At 42.5% G+C, this 22,911-nt stretch overlaps 1 protein-coding gene across 4 annotated transcripts in view; it reads right to left on the bottom strand.

The window, feature by feature from the left end:
* Nucleotides 1–11,582, bottom strand: part of LOC110521188 (anoctamin-5) — a 79,999-nt gene extending 68,417 nt beyond the window's left edge. For 2 of the 4 annotated variants that reach the window (XM_090231005.1, XM_090231006.1), the window contains exon 1: nt 11,239–11,582. In XM_090231005.1, coding sequence (XP_090087131.1) covers nt 11,239–11,317 — 79 coding nt within the window. In that variant the 5' untranslated portion in view covers nt 11,318–11,582. The remainder of the gene's footprint in view (nt 1–11,238) is intronic. The other 2 variants (XM_090231004.1, XM_036969466.2) reach the window with 1 other exon arrangement.
* Nucleotides 11,583–22,911: the final 11,329 nt, after the last annotated feature.

Here is a 22,911-nt window from a genome sequence, read left to right as displayed (position 1 = left end):
CACTGACCAGAGCACCCAGTGACCAGAGCACCCACTGACCAGAGAACCCACTGACCAGAGAACCCACTGACCAGAGCACCCAGTGACCAGAGCACCCAGTGACCAGAGCACCCAGTGACCAGAGCACCAACTGACCAGATAACCCACTGATGGGAGGCGGCCATTCACATCATCTTTGTTTTGTATTGTTGTTTTAATAAAGTAAAAAAAACAACAACAACAAAAACATAGGTAACTATAGTAAATTCCTACTAGTGTTTTAGTTAAGTTACAGAATACCTACTTCTATTTTTGTTTTAGCCTAAACTCATGTTACTCTCGTCTCTCTAATCCTGATCTATTCAATCACAGTGGGAACTGAGAGAAGAGAGAAGACTTCTGAAAAGTACAGTTTAGTCAACCAACAAAATAGCTGTAGCTGGGCGGTCTGACTTAATACACTGGTTTCCCAGTACAGAAAAGAAAGGGAAAGAGAAGGAGATGTCACTACAGAAGACTGACTGTGACCAGCTTTGTCAATTTTTATCAATGACTCTACAGCTGCTGAAAACATGTGGAACAGTGGAACGGTGCAGTACAGTGGAACAGTGGAACAGTGCAGTACAGTGGAACAGTGGAACAGTGGAACAGTGCAGTACAGTGGAACAGTGGAACAGTGCAGTACAGTGGAACAGTGGAACCGTGCAGTACAGTGGAACAGTGGAACAGTGCAGTACAGTGGAACAGTGGAACAGTGCAGTACAGTGGAACAGTGGAACAGTGCAGTACAGTGGAACAGTGGAACAGTGCAGTACAGTGGAACAGTGGAACCGTGCAGTACAGTGGAACAGTTGAGTACAGTGGAACAGTGGAACAGTGCAGTACAGTGGAACAGTGCAGTACAGTGGGACAGTGCAGTATAGTGGAACAGTGGAACAGTGCAGTACAGTGGAACAGTGGAACAGTGCAGTACAGCTGAACAGTTGAGTACAGTGGAACAGTGGAACAGTGCAGTACAGTGGAACAGTGCAGTACAGTGGGACAGTGCAGTATAGTGGAACAGTGGAACAGTGCAGTACAGTGGAACAGTGGAACAGTGCAGTACAGCTGAACAGTTGAGTACAGTGGAACAGTGGAACAGTGCAGTACAGTGGAACAGTGGAACAGTGCAGTACAGTGGAACAGTGCAGTACAGTGGGACAGTGCAGTATAGTGGAACAGTGCAGTACAGTGGAACAGTGGAACAGTGCAGTACAGTGCAACAGTGGAACAGTGCAGTATAGTGGAACAGTGGAACAGTGCAGTATAGTGGAACAGTGCAGTACAGTAGGACAGTGCAGTATAGTGGAACAGTGCAGTATAGTGGAACAGTGGAACAGTGCAGTACAGTGGAACAGTGGAACAGTGCAGTACAGTGGAACAGTGGAACAGTGCAGTATAGTGGAACAGTGCAGTACAGTGGGACAGTGCAGTATAGTGGAACAGTGGAACAGTGCAGTACAGTGGCACGGTGCACTACAGTGGAACAGTGGAACAGTGCAGTACAATGGAACAGTGCATTACAGTGGAACAGTGGAACAGTGAAGTACAGTGGAACAGTGCAGTAATGTGGAACAGGGCACTACAGTGGAACAGTGCAGTAAAGTGGAACAGTGGAACAGTGCAGTACAGTGGAACAGTGCACTACAGTGGAACAGTGCAGTGAAGTGGAACAGTGCAGTACAGTGGAACAGTGTAGTACATTGGAACAGTGCAGTACATTGGAACAGTAAATAACAGTGGAACAGTGGATTACAGTGGAACAGTGCAGTACAGTGGAACAGTGCAGTACAGTGGAACAGTAGATAACAGTGGAACAGTGGATTACAGTGGAACAGTGGAACAGTGCAGTACAATGGAACAGTGCATTACAGTGGAACAGTGCAGTACAGTGGAACAGTGCAGTAATGTGGAACAGGGCACTACAGTGGAACAGTGGAGTAAAGTGGAACAGTGGAACAGTGCAGTACAGTGGAACAGTGCAGTACAGTGGAACAGTGCACTACAGTGGAACAGTGCAGTGAAGTGGAACAGTGGAACAGTGCAGTACAGTGGAACAGTGCAGTACAGTGGAACAGTGCACTACAGTGGAACAGTGCAGTGAAGTGGAACAGTGCAGTGAAGTGGAACAGTGGAACAGTGCAGTACAGTGGAACAGTGCACTACAGTGGAACAGTGGACAGTGCAGTACAGTGGAACAGTGAAGTACAGTGGAACAGTAGATAAGAGTGGAACAGTGGATTACAGTGGAAGAGTGCAGTGCACTACAGTGGAACAGTGCAGTATAGGGGAACAGTGGATTGCAGTGGAACAGTGCACTACAGTGGAACAGTGCAGTAAAGTGGAACAGTGCAGTATGGTGGAACAGCGGATTACAGTGGAACAGTGCAGTACAGTGGAACAGTGCACTACAGTGGAACAGTGCAGTACAGTGGAACCGTGGAACAGTGCAGTACAGTGGAACAGTGGATTACAGTGGAACAGTGCAGTACAGTGGAACAGTGGAACAGTGCAGTAAAGTGGAACAGTGGAAGAGTGCAGTAAAGTGGAACAGTGTGACAGTGCAGTAAAGTGGAACAGTGGAACAGTGCAGTAAAGTGGAACAGTGCAGTAAAGTGGAACAGTGCAGTAAAGTGGAACAGTGTGACAGTGCAGTAAAGTGGAACAGTGGAACAGTGCAGTAAAGTGGAACAGTGGAACAGTGCAGTAAAGTGGAACAGTGGAACAGTGCAGTAAAGTGGAACAGTGTGACAGTGCAGTAAAGTGGAACAGTGGAACAGTGCAGTAAAGTGGAACAGTGGAACAGTGCAGTAAAGTGGAACGGTGGAACAGTGCAGTACAGTGGAACAGTGCAGTACAGTGGAACAGTGGAACAGTGCAGTAAAGTGGAACAGTGCAGTAAAGTGGAACAGTGCAGTAAAGTGGAACAGTGCAGTAAAGTGGAACACTGCAGTACAGTGGAACAGTGAAACCCGACCCTTAAATCTGATTACTTTTCCAGAAATCCTGGTAGCAAGATTCTCGGATTCAACAGGACATAAGCAGGAAATTCCACCCTTGATTAACCCATGCAAGACTAGAACAATTCAACTGCTGTTGGTATACAGAGGACAGCTGATTACTGGGGGGAAATACCACAAGGACACAGGCCTCTCGGGACTCTCTCTCTGATCAACATCGAGGATGTTCAGAAAATACCACACAGCCAAGGAGGAGAGGACAGTTGTGGGCTATATGCTCAGATAGTGAAGGAGATGAGAGGTGTGGGCTGTAGGCTCAGATAGTGAAGGAGATGAGAGTTGTGGGCTGTAGGCTCAGATAGTGAAGGAGATGACAGTTGTGGGCTGTAGGCTCAGATAGTGAAGGAGATGACAGGTGTGGGCTGTAGGCTCAGATAGTGAAGGAGATGAGAGGTGTGGGCTGTAGGCTCAGATAGTGAAGGAGATGAGAGTTGTGGGCTGTAGGCTCAGATAGTGAAGGAGATGAGAGGTGTGGGCTATAGGCTCAGATAGTGAAGGAGATGACAGGTGTGGGCTGTAGGCTCAGATAGTGAAGGAGATGACAGGTGTGGGCTATAGGCTCAGATAGTGAAGGAGATGACAGGTGTGGGCTATAGGCTCAGATTGTGAAGGAGGTGACAGGTGTGGGCTATAGGCTCAGATAGTGAAGGAGATGACAGGTGTGGGCTATAGGCTCAGATAGTGAAGGAGATGAGAGGTGTGGGCTATAGGCTCAGATAGTGAAGGAGATGAGAGGTGTGGGCTATAGGCTCAGATAGTGAAGGAGATGAGAGGTGTGGGCTGTAGGCTCAGATAGTGAAGGAGATGAGAGTTGTGGGCTGTAGGCTCAGATAGTGAAGGAGATGAGAGGTGTGGGCTATAGGCTCAGATAGTGAAGGAGATGAGAGGTGTGGGCTATAGGCTCAGATAGTGAAGGAGATGACAGGTGTGGGCTATAGGCTCAGATAGTGAAGGAGATGAGAGGTGTGGGCTATAGGCTCAGATAGTGAAGGAGATGAGAGGTGTGGGCTATAGGCTCAGATAGTGAAGGAGATGAGAGGTGTGGGCTATAGGCTCAGATAGTGAAGGGGATGACAGGTGTGGGCTATAGGCTCAGATAGTGATGGAGATGACAGGTGTGGGCTATAGGCTCAGATAGTGAAGGAGATGAGAGGTGTGGGCTATAGGCTCAGATAGTGAAGGAGATGAGAGGTTTGGGCTATAGGCTCAGATAGTGAAGGAGATGACAGGTGTGGGCTATAGGCTCAGATAGTGAAGGAGATGAGAGGTTTGGGCTATAGGCTCAGATAGTGAAGGAGATGACAGGTGTGGGTTATAGGCTCAGATAGTGAAGGAGAGGAGAGGTGTGGGCTATAGGCTCAGATAGTGAAGGAGATGAGAGGTGTGGGCTATAGGCTCAGATAGTGAAGGAGATGACAGATAGTGAAGGAGATGACAGGTGTGGGCTATAGGCTCAGATAGTGAAGGAGATGTGAGGTGTGGGCTATAGGCTCAGATAGTGAAGGAGATGACAGGTGTGGGATATAAGCTCAGATAGTGAAGGAGATGTGAGGTGTGGGCTGTAGGCTCAGATAGTGAAGGAGATGAGAGGTGTGGGCTGTAGGCTCAGATAGTGAAGGAGATGAGAGGTGTGGGCTATAGGCTCAGATAGTGAAGGAGATGACAGGTGTGGGATATAAGCTCAGATAGTGAAGGAGATGTGAGGTGTGGGCTGTAGGCTCAGATAGTGAAGGAGATGAGAGGTGTGGGCTATAGGCTCAGATAGTGAAGGAGATGAGAGGTGTGGGCTGTAGGCTCAGATAGTGAAGGAGATGAGAGGTGTGGGCTATAGGCTCAGATAGTGAAGGAGATGTGAGGTGTGGGCTGTAGGCTCAGATAGTGAAGGAGATGAGAGGTGTGGGCTATAGGCTAACAATGGAAAAAAAGCAGTTCTTTAATACATGCAGAATTATCTACGGGGTAGTTATCCAATAACTCAAAGGTTTTGATAGTATGTCCAATTCCCCTTTAGGTGAGCTAATACACATAGCTTAAAGGTCTAAATGTGGTGTTTGTCTCCTTGTGGCTATCTCCAGGTTATCTCTAAAGTACCAAGTACACAATCAGTTACAGACACAATTTGAACTGTAATGAGATATAAAATGATAAATGTATTTTGAAGTGCCTAAGATGTCATGTCATTGACCCCATATCTCCAGGTTGTTAAGGGAGACGACGGTAAACAGTATCCTACTTTTCTATGACTTAGCTCAACCTAATGGCCCCCTATTACCTGTATAGTACACAACCTTTGACCAAAGTAGTGCACTTGTTTTGAGACAAGTCACGGTCCTGTCAAATAACTTTGTTCTCTAAGACGTAGCCTTGTTTGCATTGCTTTCCTGTGACAGGAAACTTCCCCCCCGTCCTATTCTACCAACTAGAGCAGCTAACAAGCTGTGGTCACACTACAGATGCAACTTCCTGCTGCCTGTAGGAGGGGCAGATACTTACCATACACCAGACCCAACGCACGCACGCTAATGATAGGCGGGGCAACTGTTTGTTCACCCGCACCCACCCGCAATTGCTAATAACCCATCCACAAACGCACGATTATATGTGATAAAGTGACAATGTGAGGCCTGCACACGACCCAAACCCCCAAATATAGAACTTGCGCAGAACTATCCTTTATTTATTTGTGTGATTCTTTTTAAAAACTTTTTACCCCATTTTCTCCCCAATTGGTAGTTACAGTCTTGTCCCATCGTAGCTACTCCCGTACGGACTCGAAGGCGAAGGTCGAGAGCTGCGCGTCCTCCGAAACACGACCCTGCCAAGCCGCACTGCTTCTCGACACACTGCTCGCTTAACCCGGAAGCCAGCCGCACCAATGAAACACCATAGAACTGGCGACCAAAGTCAGCGTGCATGCGCCCGGCCTGCCACAAGGAGTCGCTAGTGCGCGTTGGGACTAGGACAAACCTCTTTTGACAGGCCTTTTTAGATAGGCCTATGTTTCTGATTATAATATCCAACATTTTGGTTGGTTTTTTGTTAGTCAACTTGTCTATAATTAGATACATGCAGCTTTTCTTCTGTCATTATCCTACTTGTTGCCCAAGTAGACTAAATAAACCCTTGCTCACCACAATAATGTCATAAATCGGGGCTGCCCAACCCTGTCCCTGGAGAGCTACCCTCCTCTAGTTTTAACTCCAACCCTGTTCCTGGAGAGATACCCTCCTGTAGGTTTTAACTCCAACCCTGTTCCTGGAGAGATACCCTCCTGTAGGTTTTAACTCCAACCCTGTTCCTGGAGAGATACCGTCCTCTAGGTTTTAACTCCAACCCTGTTCCTGGAGAGATACCGTCCTCTAGGTTTAACTCCAACTCTGTTCCTGGAGAGATACCGTCCTCTAGGTTTAACTCCAACCCTGTTCCTGGAGAGATACCGTCCCCTAGGTTTAATTCCAACCCTGTTCCTGGAGAGATACCCTCCTGTAGGTTTTAACTCCAACCCTGTTCCTGGAGAGATACCCTCCTGTAGGTTTTAACTCCAACCCCAGTTGTAACTAACCTGATTGAGCTTTTCAACCAGCTAATTATTAGAATCAGATGTAGTTCTCCAGGAACAGGGTTGGAATTAAACATAGAAGAGGGTAGCTCTCCAGGAACAGGGTTGGAGTTAAACCTAGAGGACGGTATCTCTCCAGGAACAGGGTTGGAGTTAAACCTAGAGGACGGTATTTCTCCAGGAACAGGGTTGGAGTTAAACCTAGAGGACGGTATCTCTCCAGGAACGGGGTTGGACAGCCCTGTCATAAATGATAGCATGAATGATTTAATCTTAGTCGACATCTGTAAAGTTCTCTTTCATCTCTGCTTCTCTCGCATCGAAATTTAGGGAAGTTTAGAGAAATCATATTTCTCCACTCCTGTTCCCAAGTAAGAATTTATATATAGGGTAGCATTTTACTGCAAGAAATGCTTACTTCTGCAGGAGTTAATATTATATTAGACTATGTCAGAATATTATATTAGACTATGTCAGAGGCTATAGACCTACAGTCAGTGTCCAGAGTTCAGTTAGAGGCTATGTCAGAGGCTATAGACCTACAGTCAGTGTCCAGAGTTCAGTTAGAGGCTATGTCAGAGGCTATAGACCTACAGTCAGTGTCCAGAGTTCAGTTAGAGGCTATGTCAGAGGCTATAGACCTACAGTCAGTGTCCAGAGTTCAGTTAGAGGCTATGTCAGAGGATATAGACCTACAGTCAGTGTCCAGAGTTCAGTTAGAGGCTATGTCAGAGGCTATAGACCTACAGTCAGTGTCCAGAGTTCAGTTAGAGGCTATGTCAGAGGCTATAGACCTACAGTCAGTGTCCAGAGTTCAGTTAGAGGCTATGTCAGAGGATATAGACCTACAGTCAGTGTCCAGAGTTCAGTTAGAGGCTATAGACCTACAGTCAGTGTCCAGAGTTCAGTTAGAGGCTATGTCAGAGGATATAGACCTACAGTCAGTGTCCAGAGTTCAGTCAGGCTACTATTCCACTTAACCCATCCGAACAGTCAGTTCCCTTGATGCTCCATTTTGAAGTCCCGCCTCGTGACTGTCAAATTTCTATAGCGCCTCACAATCATCACACATCATAACACTGCTATCATCCTCTTTCACCACTTGACCAAATCTTTCCTAAACAGACTACTGTTCTGGTCCTCTCTTCTATAACAGACTACTGTTCTGGTCCTCTCTTCTAGAACATTAGACTACTGTTCTGGTCCTCTCTTCTATAACAGACTACTGTTCTGGTCCTCTCTTCTATAACAGACTACTGTTCTAGTCCTCTCTTCTATAACAGACTACTGTTCTGGTCCTCTCTTCTATAACATTAGACTACTGTTCTGGTCCTCTCTTCTATAACATTAGACTACTGTTCTAGTCCTCTCTTCTATAACAGACTACTGTTCTGGTCCTCTCTTCTAGAACATTAGACTACTGTTCTGGTCCTCTCTTCTAGAACATTTGACTACTGTTCTAGTCCTCTCTTCTAGAACATTAGACTATTGTTCTGGTCCTCTTCTAGAACAGACAACTGTTCTGGTCCTCTCTTCTAGAACATTAGACTACTGTTCTGGTCCTCTCTTCTATAACATTAGACTACTGTTCTGGTCCTCTCTTCTAGAACATTAGACTACTGTTCTGGTTCTCTCTTCTATAACATTAGACTACTGTTCTGGTCCTCTCTTCTATAACATTAGACTACTGTTCTGGTTCTCCATTCTAGAACATTAGACTACTGTTCTGGTCCTCTCTTCTAGAACATCAGACTACTGTTCTGGATCTCCCTTCTATATACTTTCAACTCTCCATTTCACAGATTTCATCTTATTGAATTAAACTCTGACATTGTCCTTTTTTTGCCTCAGTGGATCGACGTTAACATTTTCTGCCCATGTTCCCAAAAGTATTTTGGCATGTGGTGTATATTTGGCAAGCTTACAGTTAGGCCCTAAAACTTAGGTTTACAGTAGGTTAGGCACTAACGCCAGATAAAACCTCCATGTAACCTATACTGTAGATACAGTGAGTCAACCCAAACATCACTAACACACACACACACACACACACACACACACACACACACACACACACACACACATATATATACATCCACAGAGAGAGAGAGAGAGAGAGAGAGAGAGAGAGAGAGAGAGACCTACTAAACTTTGTACCAAATGTGACCTATGTCTGAAATAAATCGGTTTATGTTTTAAGGCCAGGCACCACACCCTCATAGAGTAATTTTTCCCCTTTAAATTACATCACAATCAACTTTTACCAGTTGAATGTAGACACAAACATCATACTTTATTGTATTATAATTTTCCTGCAAATGATGCAATATCTAATTAAATATGCACATATTTGCATATTGCGTTAATACATTTTTCTGGACAAATGGATGAAGTAGCAGGCAGAGTATTTCTTCCAGCTCAGAGAAAGAGGAGGGGTACTGACTAACAGCATGACCATGTTAAGCCTAGAAAGGAATTCTCGACAAGTCCGGGTCCTGACCATGAGGCAGCCTGGGTAGTGTGTTAAAGGGGAGGTCTGAAAACCGACCGTTTACTCTCCGGACAAAAAAACGGAAAAAAATAAATAAAATGTTAATGATGGTCGTATGATAAACTGAAGGAAAAACATAAATTTTCATCAAGTATTTTACATTTTTTAATGTTTACTTATTGAAAATACTCATATTTAATGGACCAAAAGAGCAACAACATATGAAAAGTGTTAGGTACATGTAAATATTTATTATCAGCCTGTGGGTGCTTGGCCATAAAACTGGCCTTGTTGTGTTGTTGGAAAACAAAAGACACCGTGTCAGTGTTATCTGTCCATTTGGAATTTTATGATGGTCTTCTTCTTTAATCTCTTCTTCCCTATCCTAATCTCCCATCACCATGGTGATATACCACATAGACTGTAAAAAGAGACACATGAACCTTGTCCAACACCATCAACAACACACTCTTCATTGAGTCATTGGCTCATAGGGAAGTAGTCAAAAGTAATGCACTATATAGGGAATAGGGTATCATGGGCTCTGGTCTAATGTAGTGCACTATATAGGGAATAGGGTGCCATGGGGCTCTGGTCTAAAGTAGTGCGCTATATAGGGAATAGGGTATCATGGGCTCTGGTCTAATGTAGTGCACTATATAGGGAATAGGGTGCCATGGGGCTCTGGTCTAAAGTAGTGCGCTATATAGGGAATAGGGTGCCATAGGGCTCTGGTCTAAAGTAGTGCACTATATATAGGGAATAGGGTGCTGTTTAGGGTGTAGCCTGAGCCATTCTCACTCAGATCTCAGGTTTAAGTACCATAGACGCTTCTCTCTGTTATAACTTCTACATTATAAACTGGGTGGTTTGAGCGCCTGAATGCTGATTGGCTGACAGCCGTGGTATATCAGACCGTATACTACTGTTATGGCAAAACATTTATTTGTACTTTTTGTACTAATTATGTTGGTAACCAGTTTATAACAGCAATAAGGCACCTCAGGGGTTTGTGGTATACGGCCAATATACCACGGCTAAGGGCTGTATCCAGAACAACCCTTAGCTGGGGTATGCTGGCCATATTCCACAAACCCCTGAGGTGCCTTATTGCTTAGGTAACTACTGTACTCGGGTTCGGGTTAGGTTTAAGTATCAAAGACTTCTCTCTGTTATAACTTCTACAGTAAGTACTGAACTAAAGAACATGGCGACAGACAGTCATCTAAAAAGAATGCTGGGGACTGGGGTACATTCAAAGTAATCCATCTCATCTGATATACAGTATTATCATAGATGGTAAGGCTATAAAACGTTGCTTTGCTGACAAAGTTATGCTCAGCAGGTATAGGGAACGTTTACTTGTAGCCTGTGTATATGAAATGCTATTCTGTATTCTGAAGCAGGCAGAGAATTTTTTCCAGATCAGAGAGAGAGAGAGGGGGGTTCCCCACTAACAACATGACCATGTTAAGCCTAAAAAGGAATTCTCGACAAGTCCGGGTCTGACCATGAGGCAGCCTGGGTAGTGTGTTAAAGGGGAGGTCTGAAAACCGACAGTTTACTCTCCGGACAAAAAACTGATTTAACAATGACTATGCTGATAATACACAGTAAAACGGCGACCAGTGCTAAAACACAACGTCCTGGATAGATTGAATAACACCATTATTATGATACCTTATCGATGTCCATGTTCCTGCATGGTAATGTAATTACTGTATTTTTTTATGAAATCTTTAAGAGGTTGCTGATATTTTAAACCGTATCAATCTGAGTAGTCTACAGGTCTACTGTAAATCAACTTCTTAAATAATGGCTTTATTCAATAAAACGGTAAATTGTTGGGGTCTGAGACATATTAATTTTGTGCATGACAAAGTGTTTATTAGGCCTAACTCGTGTTTACAGTCCCTTCGGTTGAGTTGGTCTGCATATAATACAATTAAATGCGTAACTGTTAGGCCTATAAGCAACAATATGATTGTATAAACTACAGATCAATCTGCATCTCATACCTAAAGACAAATAACCTACTAATTTGATTATCATAAATCTGTAAACAAGCAAGCAAGAGCATGGAACATCAACCAGTTCAATGCGGCGCTGTCTGCCTAACTAGTCTGACACAAGTAAGCGGAACAATTTACCATCACATAGGGAGTTCTGGCTCATCTCAATCAAAGTTTCATCTCCAATCTTTCCCGTTAGTCGACTCCTGTCACTCATCTTGCCGAGCCCTCGCGGAACGACGTTCGGCCGGGTAAAAACAAGGAGGTATCTTTTGAGTCAGGACTCCAAGCCCACGCCTTAGGCCCCGGACTCACTTTGAGCGGTAAATGTACTGCTACCTTCTCAAGATGAATCTTGAAACTGCGCTCAAGAGACACCACCAAGCCCCAAAGTCCCCTGACAAAAAAATATCGTCATTAAAGGGGAGGGGCCTGACTCCATAAACTCTGTCGGCACTGAGCTGGTTACGTTCAACCGTTACAGACAGTATAACACATACAAAGTGATTCAAAGGACAAGATCATTAAATATTTCTTACTGCTTTAATGTGGCAAAAAAAAAGTGACTTTATAGGACAGCTTTTGTCATTTAATCTTAGTGGAATTGAATTGGCATTTAGTTATTCTATTATAATCCCGTTGCACGGTATTCTGCAACAGGGTAAACAACTCTGAAATAGCGGAACAACGATGGTGACAAAAAGGCAAAAAGGCCATTAAGTGCCTAACGGTTTATTCAGAAGTGCCGGAAGGCAGGATGTCCAGCGTGTAGGCATCAGTGAATACAAGGCAAAATCACAACAAATAAATGGGAAAAACACAACAAATACATGCACACTAACCGAAAAGGATCAGTGGTGTAAAGTACTTAAGTAAAAAATACTTTAAAGTAGTACTTAAATCGTTTTTTGGGGGTATCTGTACTTAACTTTACTATTTATATATTTTTTTACAACTTTTACTTTTACTTCACTACATTCCTAACAAACAAAAAAAAAAACGTTTTACTCCATATATTTGCCATGATACCCAAACGTACTGAGTACAAAATGTCTCGTAACATTTTGAATGCTCAACGGGACAGGAAAATGGTTCAATTCACGCACTTATCAAGAGAACATACCTGATCATCTCTACTGCCTCTGATCTGGCGGACTCACTAAACACACATGCTCTGTTTGTAAATGATGTCTTGAGTGTTGGAGTGTGCCCCTGGGATACTCCAACAAGAAAATGATGCTTAATGTAAGACATTTTAAATTATTTATACTTTTACTTTTGATACTTAAGGAAATTTAAACCCAAATACTTTTAGACTTTTACTCAGGTAGTATTTTACTGGGTGACTTTAACTTGAGTCATTTTCTATTAAGGTATCTATACTTTTACTAAAGAATGACAATTGCGTACTTTTTCCACCACTGAAAAGGCTTGACATATATATATTTTTTTAATTTAACCTTTATTTAACTAGGCAAGTCAGTTTAAGAACAAATTATTATTTACAATGACTACCTACCCCAGCCAAACCTGGGCCAACTGTGCCCCACTGACTCCCAATCACAGCTGGATGTGATACAGCCTGGATTCAAACCAGGGACTGTAGTCTTGCACTGAGATGCAGTGCCTTAGACCACTGAGCCACTCAGCAGCCCAACAACTTTTAGCTGAATAAACTCTTACAAGTAAATACAAATGCCTAAATGCCCATGGAACAGCTCACAGCAATGTGTGCTCAGAGCTCGCCAGTTTGTAGTCCTAAAACCCCAAACTGAGTTACCTCTGGTTCGTTCAGCCATGGGCACAAATGAATGGGGAAAGAATATGGTTTTGTGATAAACGCCTGAAGATAAGGTCTGAGTTTAACACAGGTTTAGAAGATCTTATATGTTTGGGGTGGCAGGTATCCTGGTGGTTAGAGAGTTGGACTAGTAACCGTAAAGGTTGCAAGATCAAATCCCAGAGCTGACAAGGTAAAAAAAATCTGTCGTTCTGCCCCTGAACAGGCAGTTAACCCACTGTTCCTAGGCCGTCATTGAAAATAAGAATTTGTTCTTAACTGACTTGCCAGGTTAAATAAAGGTAAAAAATAATAAATTGTATGAGATAATATTAGTCAGTTAACATGACCTTTATGGATTATCAAACCGTTATGTGCTTTTTTTATTACATCATTTTGTATTTTTTTTAATCACTAAAAGTGACATTAGCTGATGAAGATTATCTCATAGATTAAACCGTATTATATCTCCTTAACCTGTGTGGACCGTGGACCTTATTTTCAGGCGTTTATCAATAAACCCTTCAAAAACGATATTCAATTCCCCATAGGCTTTGTCCAACAAAAGCATGGCGCAGTTAGTGCCTACAACAAGACACCATTACTATTTATATTTATTAGATCTGTTCTCTGTTACGGAACAAGTATGGGCACAGATAGAACAATGAGACAGATATTTCACCAGATGTATAAATGTGAAGCACTGCTTGGGCGTTTCCACTCACTACCAAATATGGTAATGAGAGGAAGCCCAGTGGCCGGCAGTGGGAGAAGATGGAAGGAGAGGAATTTTGTCTCACCGTTCTGCACATTTTCTCATTGATGAAACATTTGATCTCAATACAGTTTTCTTTTCTCAAAACTACAATCCGTTATGAACAGAGTTGACAAAGTTTTGTAGACGTTGTCATTTAAATGGAAAGTCGCGCAGTTTAGGAGCGCAAAGTCGAATTGAGTTATTGTACACGTGCACTTCAGAGTAGGCGTACCCTAACTGCCATATGTAAATATATGCCAGAACACGCCAATAGGATCTCGCTAGCTTGTGCTTGTTCTGCCCAACTATGACTCATTTTCACCCATTGGAAAGACAGGTTGTGGTCTATCTTGGGTTAGTTATAAAAATCTTCGGTATGTGTAGCTGCAGCCCGTTATGAAGACCAGAGTATGGGCGAGTGGATTTGTCGAAAGAAGTGGGTGTAATGGAAAGCGAATCAGCTAATTGGGCAGATTTGTTGTCACTCAATACCGTTTTGCGTGGCTGATTGGGCTGCACTACGAGTCGATGCTAAAACCACTAGTGCTCTGGTGAAGTCCTTCATGTACTACAGGGAGGGCATCATGATTGTGTCGCCGGCGGTAGCTGACAATAAAATCGTTTTTTGGCTCAATAATTTACTCTTGAATCTGGCAGCAAACCAGTTTAGAACGGGAACTGCTGGGCAACGTCTCTGTATTCTATTGTCATTCTATTCAATGACAAGGTCAACAATAAAAATCCATCAGAATTACTCCTACCAGAAATCCATCGTAAATCCACTGTAGATAACATAACATAATATGAAAAGACTAACCTAATGACTTCTGCGCTAAAGTGTGACTGAAACTGTGTTAACATGCTCAAAATCAAACTCCCAGTCATCTCTGACAGTTGGAAGAATAATTGACCTTAATTGGCCACGTGTACTCTTAAATCTCAACCTGGCACAGACAGAAGAGGATTGGCCACTCACTCCTCTCTAGGTCGTCGTCGTCACCCCCCCCCCCCCCCCTTTTGTGGCATTGTGTTGTGTGACAAAACGGCACATTTTACAGTGGCCTTTTATTTACACAAGGTGGAACAGACAAATAAAATCATCTTCCTGTGTACTCCACCCAGAGTTTAAACTTCTCTCCTCAGCTTCTCATTGTAAACTGAACAGATTGCACTCCTTCATCCCGTTAGTGACACTAGAAAACAGCAGTACGTACAGGAGAACCCCCATGTTCAATTTGATAAGGACATGTGCAGTGTATTTCTGTGTGTATTATATAAAATCCTGATTTGGTGGGCTATATATGTTAAGGATATATCTGGGGCAAAGCGTCACTTCTCACAGTCTGATACATTTAAAAAAAATTGATTGTCACTGCCAAATACCCGTAATATGGCCTATCCAGTCAAGCTGAACAAAGTTAAACAATCTTGAACCACAGATGTTCCATAGGGTATAAGTCATGATAGAGGGAGTCAACAATCACACATCAAGGTTTAGCTTGGTCATGTTCCTAATGGTTAGAGCTTTGGGCCAGTAATCAAAAGGTTGCTGGATCAAATCCCCGTAGCTGACAACTGGGGGGAAAAAATATTTGTCGTTCTGCCCCTGGACAAGGCAGTTAACCCACTGTTCCGCGGTAGGCTGTCATTGGAAATAAGACTTTGTTCTTAACTGACTTGCCTATTTAAATAAAGGTAAATATTTTATATGGTGTACAGTATAACCAGGAGTCTCGAAGCAGTCGAAAATAGTCAGGTTTTATTCTCTATTCTTTACAATTCTAAACTTTGGTGAAGGGTGAAGTGGAACAACAATCAGAAACAAAACACAATTTGCCTTTAGGTCAATCTGTGGCTAACACTTAGCTGCTAACGTTGCTAGCTAGCTTCTTTAACAGACTAATGTTAGGTTAGTTAGCTTGGTATACACACATTTATGTAGCTAGCTACATATATGAAGAACATAGATACTGGTAGCTAGCTAACGTTACACCAAATACAGAGCTCTAACTGAGTAGCAAAATGTTACGTTAGCTGAAACATCTACCGACATCTCTACTGAACACGCGCTGAAAGTTTGAAACACACCGGCCAAAGCAGCCCCTCAAAACGGTCTTCTTCTTCTTCTATGAGGTTTAACGGCAGTTGGCATCCAATTTGTTACAGTACCACCACCTAATAGACTGGAGTAAAACTCCCTTATACTTTTCTTGAAAAATGTACTGAATAAATGCCCTACCATCTAAACACTACACTCACTAATTTCAAAATGATATAAAATAAAAATATCACCACCCTACTCCACTAATTAAATGTATTTATTTCTACCTCATTCCATCATCCTGAAAGGATGAGACATCACCACTTAACACATCCTGTAATTATTCTGATGTCAAGTCTCACACACCCAAATAGCTCTCTGCAGCTGCCACCACAACCTCTATTTTCTGTGACTTCCATTCCATCCCTGCAGTACAGTTGATAACCATTGCTATAAATGCTAAAAATCCAATCTTACTGAAACATGTATCACTTTTTTGGCCTATCCTTCTGTACTGGTATATCTCTACTACTCTCACCACTCCTCCTCCTCTTTAACCCATCTTCCTCTACTTTCTTCACTGCCTCAGCATATGACAACTTCTGCTCTACTCTAACCCTGGAAACCTCAACCTGCCTCTCTCATGTCTGATCTCCAGCTCCATGGGCACCTCTACAATTAACACATTCCACTACTTTCCCCCAATACTACACATTCCTTTGTCTCTTCTGCACACTTCTGCACACCTTGGACCCTCCCTCCTACACACTGCTGCCACATGTACACTCATACAGGATAACTTATATATCCTAACATCACTTTGACAGGCAAAGACTCAACTTCAAGACTCAAAAGAACAGAAAATGACTCTTCTGTTTCCCCACTCTCGTCACCCTGTCTGCGTCGTATCAAACGACAAGCATCACATACACAGGGAATCTTTCCCCTCAGCTGGTCAACTTTTATATGTACTGCTACCCCAGTTATCACTCCTTTCATTGGCACCCTGGGAGTGAAACAATTCACTTTTCTTGCCCCCATTTGTTCTACTCCGAGTGCCTTCTCCCTCTGACCAACAGAAACACAAACAATTATCACTAGACCACTTCTGGTTACCCCCAACGATTCCACATGTCTCAACTCTTTTTTTCACCCATGGTGAAACCACAAATGGATCAGCCAAAGGCAAGAGTCCACTTTTTCCATAAACTTCACTGCTACTGTCAAAGACTCATCTTCATCCTGAACCTCGGTCCCCGATAACTTCCTCACACCTACCACCTCCGATACTTCACCCTCATTCACTTCCATTTCTCCTCCTGCCTTCAGCACCCTCTGCTTACACTTTCTACCAGTCTTCTTTAACAAACTATCTCCTTTTTTCCCAACCATTTTTATCCAACTCAAGCTCACCCTCTTCTTCACTCGCTCTCTTAGACCTCCTCCCCCTCTCTTTGCCCCTCAATTCTTCCTCCCCAAAACGGTCTTGAGTGACAACAAATCAGCCCAATTGGCACTGCTCTCCTACTTTTCTCGACACGCCCATAATACGAGTCACTCCAGGGATGTAGCTACCTACAACTACCCCCTTCTCTAAAAGCCAACTCATGCTTTAACCCAAATTTGTGGTCGGAGGCGCCGTATGGATAGTGTGACGCAATTGCATAGCCTCCGGAAACAACGCAGAGGCCAAATTGAGCTCTGTACCACATCGCCGTACGCCTCTCAAATAATTTTGTAACAATGCGGAGGGCTCGGTATACCTCCGCATTGACATGATTGGTTGACAGTAGTTGAGGGCAGGAAGTCCTGTATGAACACAAACTCACTTCCTTTTGACAACTTCCTTTACGACAGCTCTAAGCTGCTCTGACCTCTGACTTCTGCAGAGGCCGTGTCACCGTATCACCTTATCACTGTAAATGCTGCATGGCCAATGCAGACGTCAGATTGATCACGCAGTGCCTTTTACAGAACCTAAATCAGACTGTGTTATCCTTGGGACGTACCAATTATGCACCTGTGACGTCAATCCCATTTAAGATAAAAATGTTAAGCTGCAAAATTAAAAATATTTGGGGGGAGGGCAACCCTTAACCAAATTCACATAGAAATACGAGCTTGTTTTATAATTGAAAATATACAATTATTTGTGTAAAACGAACAATGAAATATGACTCAGACCCACCCTTAAAAACAGAGCCATGACTCCCTTTAGCAGAAACGATAGACTACGACTGATTAGCACCTAGGTTAAAAGTATATTTTCTATTTGGAAACTGTTGTTGATGTTGACACACGTTAAAACATAAACGGACCATGGATTATCTATGCATAGGACTTGTTTGAGCCTAAATACCGATGTAACACAGGATCAAGAACACAGACAGACTATAGTTGTAAGCAGCAATGCCGGGGTTCAGTTATGAGGGCCCATTGTGCCACTATCAGAACCAATTGGACACATTGCCCTGGGATGAGTTACTGTGCTACTGTTTCCTATGAATGCCATATATCAGAACACAAAATCAAACGGATCATGCAATATATTAAGCTTTTGATGTATTTTGGACCATTTTCAATGACGTCAACTACTTTCAAACATATGTTTCTGCTGAACCGCTGGACCCGATCGGCACCAAATTTGGTACACTACATCTACAGATACACATCTTTTATTTTCCAAGACTTTTGCGCAAACAATGTGGATGCGATGAGCCAATGAGCTTGCGTGAATGTCCCCCCCCCCCCCCCCCATCCAACAGCGCCACCATGTGGCCAAACTGAAGCGTCCTTTACAGCTTTGCTAAGATTCATATCCCTGAGCGTGTGCGTCAAATTCCATCATTCTGAGTCAAACCGATCAATAGATATGACCATGTGCCTGTTATAGCGCCACCGTGTGGTCGATCTGAATTGTTCTCGCATATGTTTAGTCTTGATAGTATTTTGAATATGTGTTAGCAGTTTTGTTACACTACGAATATCTGATATATATGAATGACACACACAGAGACACACACACACACACACACACACACACACACACACACACACACACACACACACACACACACACTCATGAATAAGTTTCCCTTGCACTCCTACAACGGAGAATGAACATTGAAAGAAAAACTGATATTATATATTATATAATAAGAAAAAAAATATTAGAATTTATTTAAAACAATAATTAAATGTTGAATGTTACAGTGCCTTGCGAAAGTATTCGGCCCCCTTGAACTTTGCGACCTTTTGCCACATTTCAGGCTTCAAACATAAAGATATAAAACTGTATTTTTTTGTGAAGAATCAACAACAAGTGGGACACAATCATGAAGTGGAACGACATTTATTGGATATTTCAAACTTTTTTAACAAATCAAAAACGTAAAAATTGGGCGTGCAAAATTATTCAGCCCCCTTAAGTTAATACTTTGTAGCGCCACCTTTTGCTGCGATTACAGCTGTAAGTCGCTTGGGGTATGTTTCTATCAGTTTTGCACATCGAGAGACTGAATTTTTTCCCATTCCTCCTTGCAAAACAGCTCGAGCTCAGTGAGGTTGGATGGAGAGCATTTGTGAACAGCAGTTTTCAGTTCTTTCCACGGATTCTCGATTGGATTCAGGTATGGACTTTGACTTGGCCATTCTAACACCTGGATATGTTTATTTTTGAACCATTCCATTGTAGATTTTGCTTTATGTTTTGGATCATTGTCTTGTTGGAAGACAAATCTCCGTCCCAGTCTCAGGTCTTTTGCAGACTCCATCAGGTTTTCTTCCAGAATGGTCCTGTATTTGGCTCCATCCATCTTCCCATCAATTTTAACCATCTTCCCTGTCCCTGCTGAAGAAAAGCAGGCCCAAACCATGATGCTGCCACCACCATGTTTGACAGTGGGGATGGTGTGTTCAGCTGTGTTGCTTTTACACCAAACATAACGTTTTGCATTGTTGACAAAAAGTTACATTTTGGTTTCATCTGACCAGAGCACCTTCTTCCACATGTTTGGTGTGTCTCCCAGGTGGCTTGTGGCAAACTTTAAACAACACTTTTTATGGATATCTTTAAGAAATGGCTTTCTTCTTGCCACTCTTCCATAAAGGCCAGATTTGTGCAATATACGACTGATTGTTGTCCTATGGACAGAGTCTCCCACCTCAGCTGTAGATCTCTGCAGTTCATCCAGAGTGATAATGGGCCTCTTGGTTGCATCTCTGATCAGTCTTCTCCTTGTATGAGCTGAAAGTTTAGAGGGACGGCCAGGTCTTGGTAGATTTGCAGTGGTCTGATACTCCTTCCATTTCAATATTATCACTTGCACAGTGCTCCTTGGGATGTTTAAAGCTTGGGAAATCTTTTTGTATCCAAATCCGGCTTTAAACTTCTTCACAACAGTATCTCGGACCTGCCTGGTGTGTTCCTTGTTCTTCATGATGCTCTCTGCGTTTTTAACGGACCTCTGAGACTATCACAGTGCAGGTGCATTTATACGGAGACTTGATTACACACAGGTGGATTGTATTTATCATCATTAGTCATTTAGGTCAACATTGGATCATTCAGAGATCCTCACTGAACTTCTGGAGAGAGTTTGCTGCACTGAAAGTAAAGGGGCTGAATAATTTTGCACGCCCAATTTTTACGTTTTTGATTTGTTAAAAAAGTTTGAAATATCCAATAAATGTCGTTCCACTTCATGATTGTGTCCCACTTGTTGTTGATTCTTCACAAAAAAATACAGTTTTATATCTTTATGTTTGAAGCCTGAAATGTGGCAAAAGGTCGCAAAGTTCAAGGGGGCCGAATACTTTCGCAAGGCACTGTAAATATGTTTAATGTTCAAGGTTGGAAACATTGGGGACTGTTAAAGGATGACATAAGTAATATAGTAGAACGGTGAGGGAGGAGTGAGAGAGGGAGGAGAGGGAGAGGGAGGTGAGGGAGAAGTGAGAGAGGGAGGAGAGGGAGAGGGAGGTGAGGGAGAAGTGAGAGAGGGAGGAGAGGGAGAGGGAGGTGAGGGAGAAGTGAGAGAGGGAGGAGTGAGAGAGGGAGGAGAGGGAGAAGTGAGAGAGGGAGGAGAGGGAGAAGTGAGAGAGGGGGAGAGGGAGAAGTGAGAGAAGGAGGAGAGGGAGAAGTGAGAGAGGGAGGAGAGGGAGAAGTGAGAGAGGGAGGAGAGGGAGAAGTGAGAGAGGGAGGAGAGGGAGAAGTGAGAGGGTGAAGGTGTTTGTTTCAAGGTACAGTACATTTGGACGATGTCTATCAGGCGTGGAGGATACTGCTTTAGGGCCTGTAGGAGGTTGATAGTGAAATTTTACAATGTTGAAATAATACGATGATGATGGGATGTTGAAGATTTAACTGTTGAAGTTGTAACTGTTGAAGATTTAACTGTTGAAGTTGTAACTGTTGAAGTTGTAACTGTTGAAGATTTAACTGTTGAAGTTGTAACTGTTGAAGATTTAACTGATGAAGTTGTAACTGTTGAAGTTGTAACTGTTGAAGGTTTAACTGTTGAAGGTTTAACTGTTGAAGTTGTAACTGTTGAAGATTTAACTGTTGAAGTTGTAACTGTTGAAGTTGTAACTGTTGAAGATTTAACTGTTGAAGTTGTAACTGTTGAAGGTTTAACTGTTGAAGATTTAACTGTTGAAGTTGTAACTGTTGAAGATTTAACTGATGAAGTTGTAACTGTTGAAGTTGTAACTGTTGAAGGTTTAACTGTTGAAGGTTTAACTGTTGAAGGTTTAACTGTTGAAGTTGTAACTGTTGAAGTTGTAACTGTTGAAGGTTTAACTGTTGAAGGTTTAACTGTTGAAGGTTTAACTGTTGAAGTTGTAACTGTTGAAGTTGTAACTGTTGAAGGTTTAACTGTTGAAGATTTAACTGATGAAGATTTAACTGTTGAAGTTGTAACTGTTGAAGATTTAACTGATGAAGATTTAACTGATGAAGATTTAACTGATGAAGATTTAACTGATGAAGATTTAACTGATGAAGATTTAACTGATGAAGATTTAACTGTTGAAATTGTAACTGTTGAAGATTTAACTGATGAAGATTTAACTGTTGAAGTTGTAACTGTTGAAGGTTTAACTGTTGAAGATTTAACTGATGAAGATTTAACTGTTGAAGTTGTAACTGTTGAAGATTTAACTGATGAAGATTTAACTGATGAAGATTTAACTGATGAAGATTTAACTGATGAAGATTTAACTGTTGAAATTGTAACTGTTGAAGGTTTAACTGTTGAAGGTTTAACTGTTGAAGTTGTAACTGTTGAAGTTGTAACTGTTGAAGGTTTAACTGTTGAAGTTGTAACTGTTGAAAATGTAACTGATGAAGATTTAACTGTTGAAATTGTAACGTCCCATAGGGTGGCACACAATTGGCCCAGTGTCGTGCGGGTTTGGCCGAGGGGTAGGCCGTCATTGTAAATAAGAATTTGTTCTTAACTGACTTACCCAGTTAAATACAGGTTAAATAAATCAAAATAAAAAAACTAGTAGTGATGATGATGTTTAGCTGGATATATTAAGGATGTTAGTTTGACCTAGAATAACCCCAGGTCAGACTAGTTAGGAGAGACCTAAAAGGAGGTCAGGTAACCATAGTGATACGGGGCTCGGATCCTTATGAGATGAGGCTCGTTACATTTGGTATCGGAGCCCGCATCCTTCATGGAGGGGTTAGGGGTTACGTGCGTCACGGCTCGCTTGAGCCTGGGGTGGGGAGCCTGTGGTTTTAGAAAGCCTTAGGGTAAGAAAAAATGTGTGGTTTGTGGTTGGCTGGAAATGCCCCTTTAAGGGTCATGAGAGGGTTTGCAGATACAGGTGCAGGAATTTTGTAGAGGCGTCAGCAAAACCGCAAGTGCTGGTAGGCAAGGAGTAATGACCACAGGGGCAGTGCTGGGACCACAGACAGGTCATTTGGGCAGCAGGTGTTATTAGGACAAGGATTAGGATATAAAAGAGACAGGATTTAGTTCGTGAAGAAGAGTGTCTTTGGACTTGTTAGAAGAGCCTGTTGTCTGTTGAAGACTGTAGCTTTTTAGCTCATATACTGTATATACTGTATATATTATACAGTATATAAAAACAGTATATGAGCTAAAAAGCTCATATATGATTTGGATTATACTTGGTTGTGTTCTTAAAATATTAAAGTAAAGTTCTAGAAGGACTCCTTAAGGTTACCTTATTGATATACATTTTAAGTAGCTGTTCGTT

This window comes from Oncorhynchus mykiss, chromosome 4 (genome assembly GCF_057628025.1).
Source record: "Oncorhynchus mykiss isolate SJ-2025 chromosome 4, ASM5762802v1, whole genome shotgun sequence".
Taxonomy (NCBI): Eukaryota; Metazoa; Chordata; class Actinopteri; order Salmoniformes; family Salmonidae; genus Oncorhynchus; species Oncorhynchus mykiss.
Note: the sequence above shows the minus strand (reverse complement) of the source record. Positions and strands in the feature narration are given on the sequence as shown.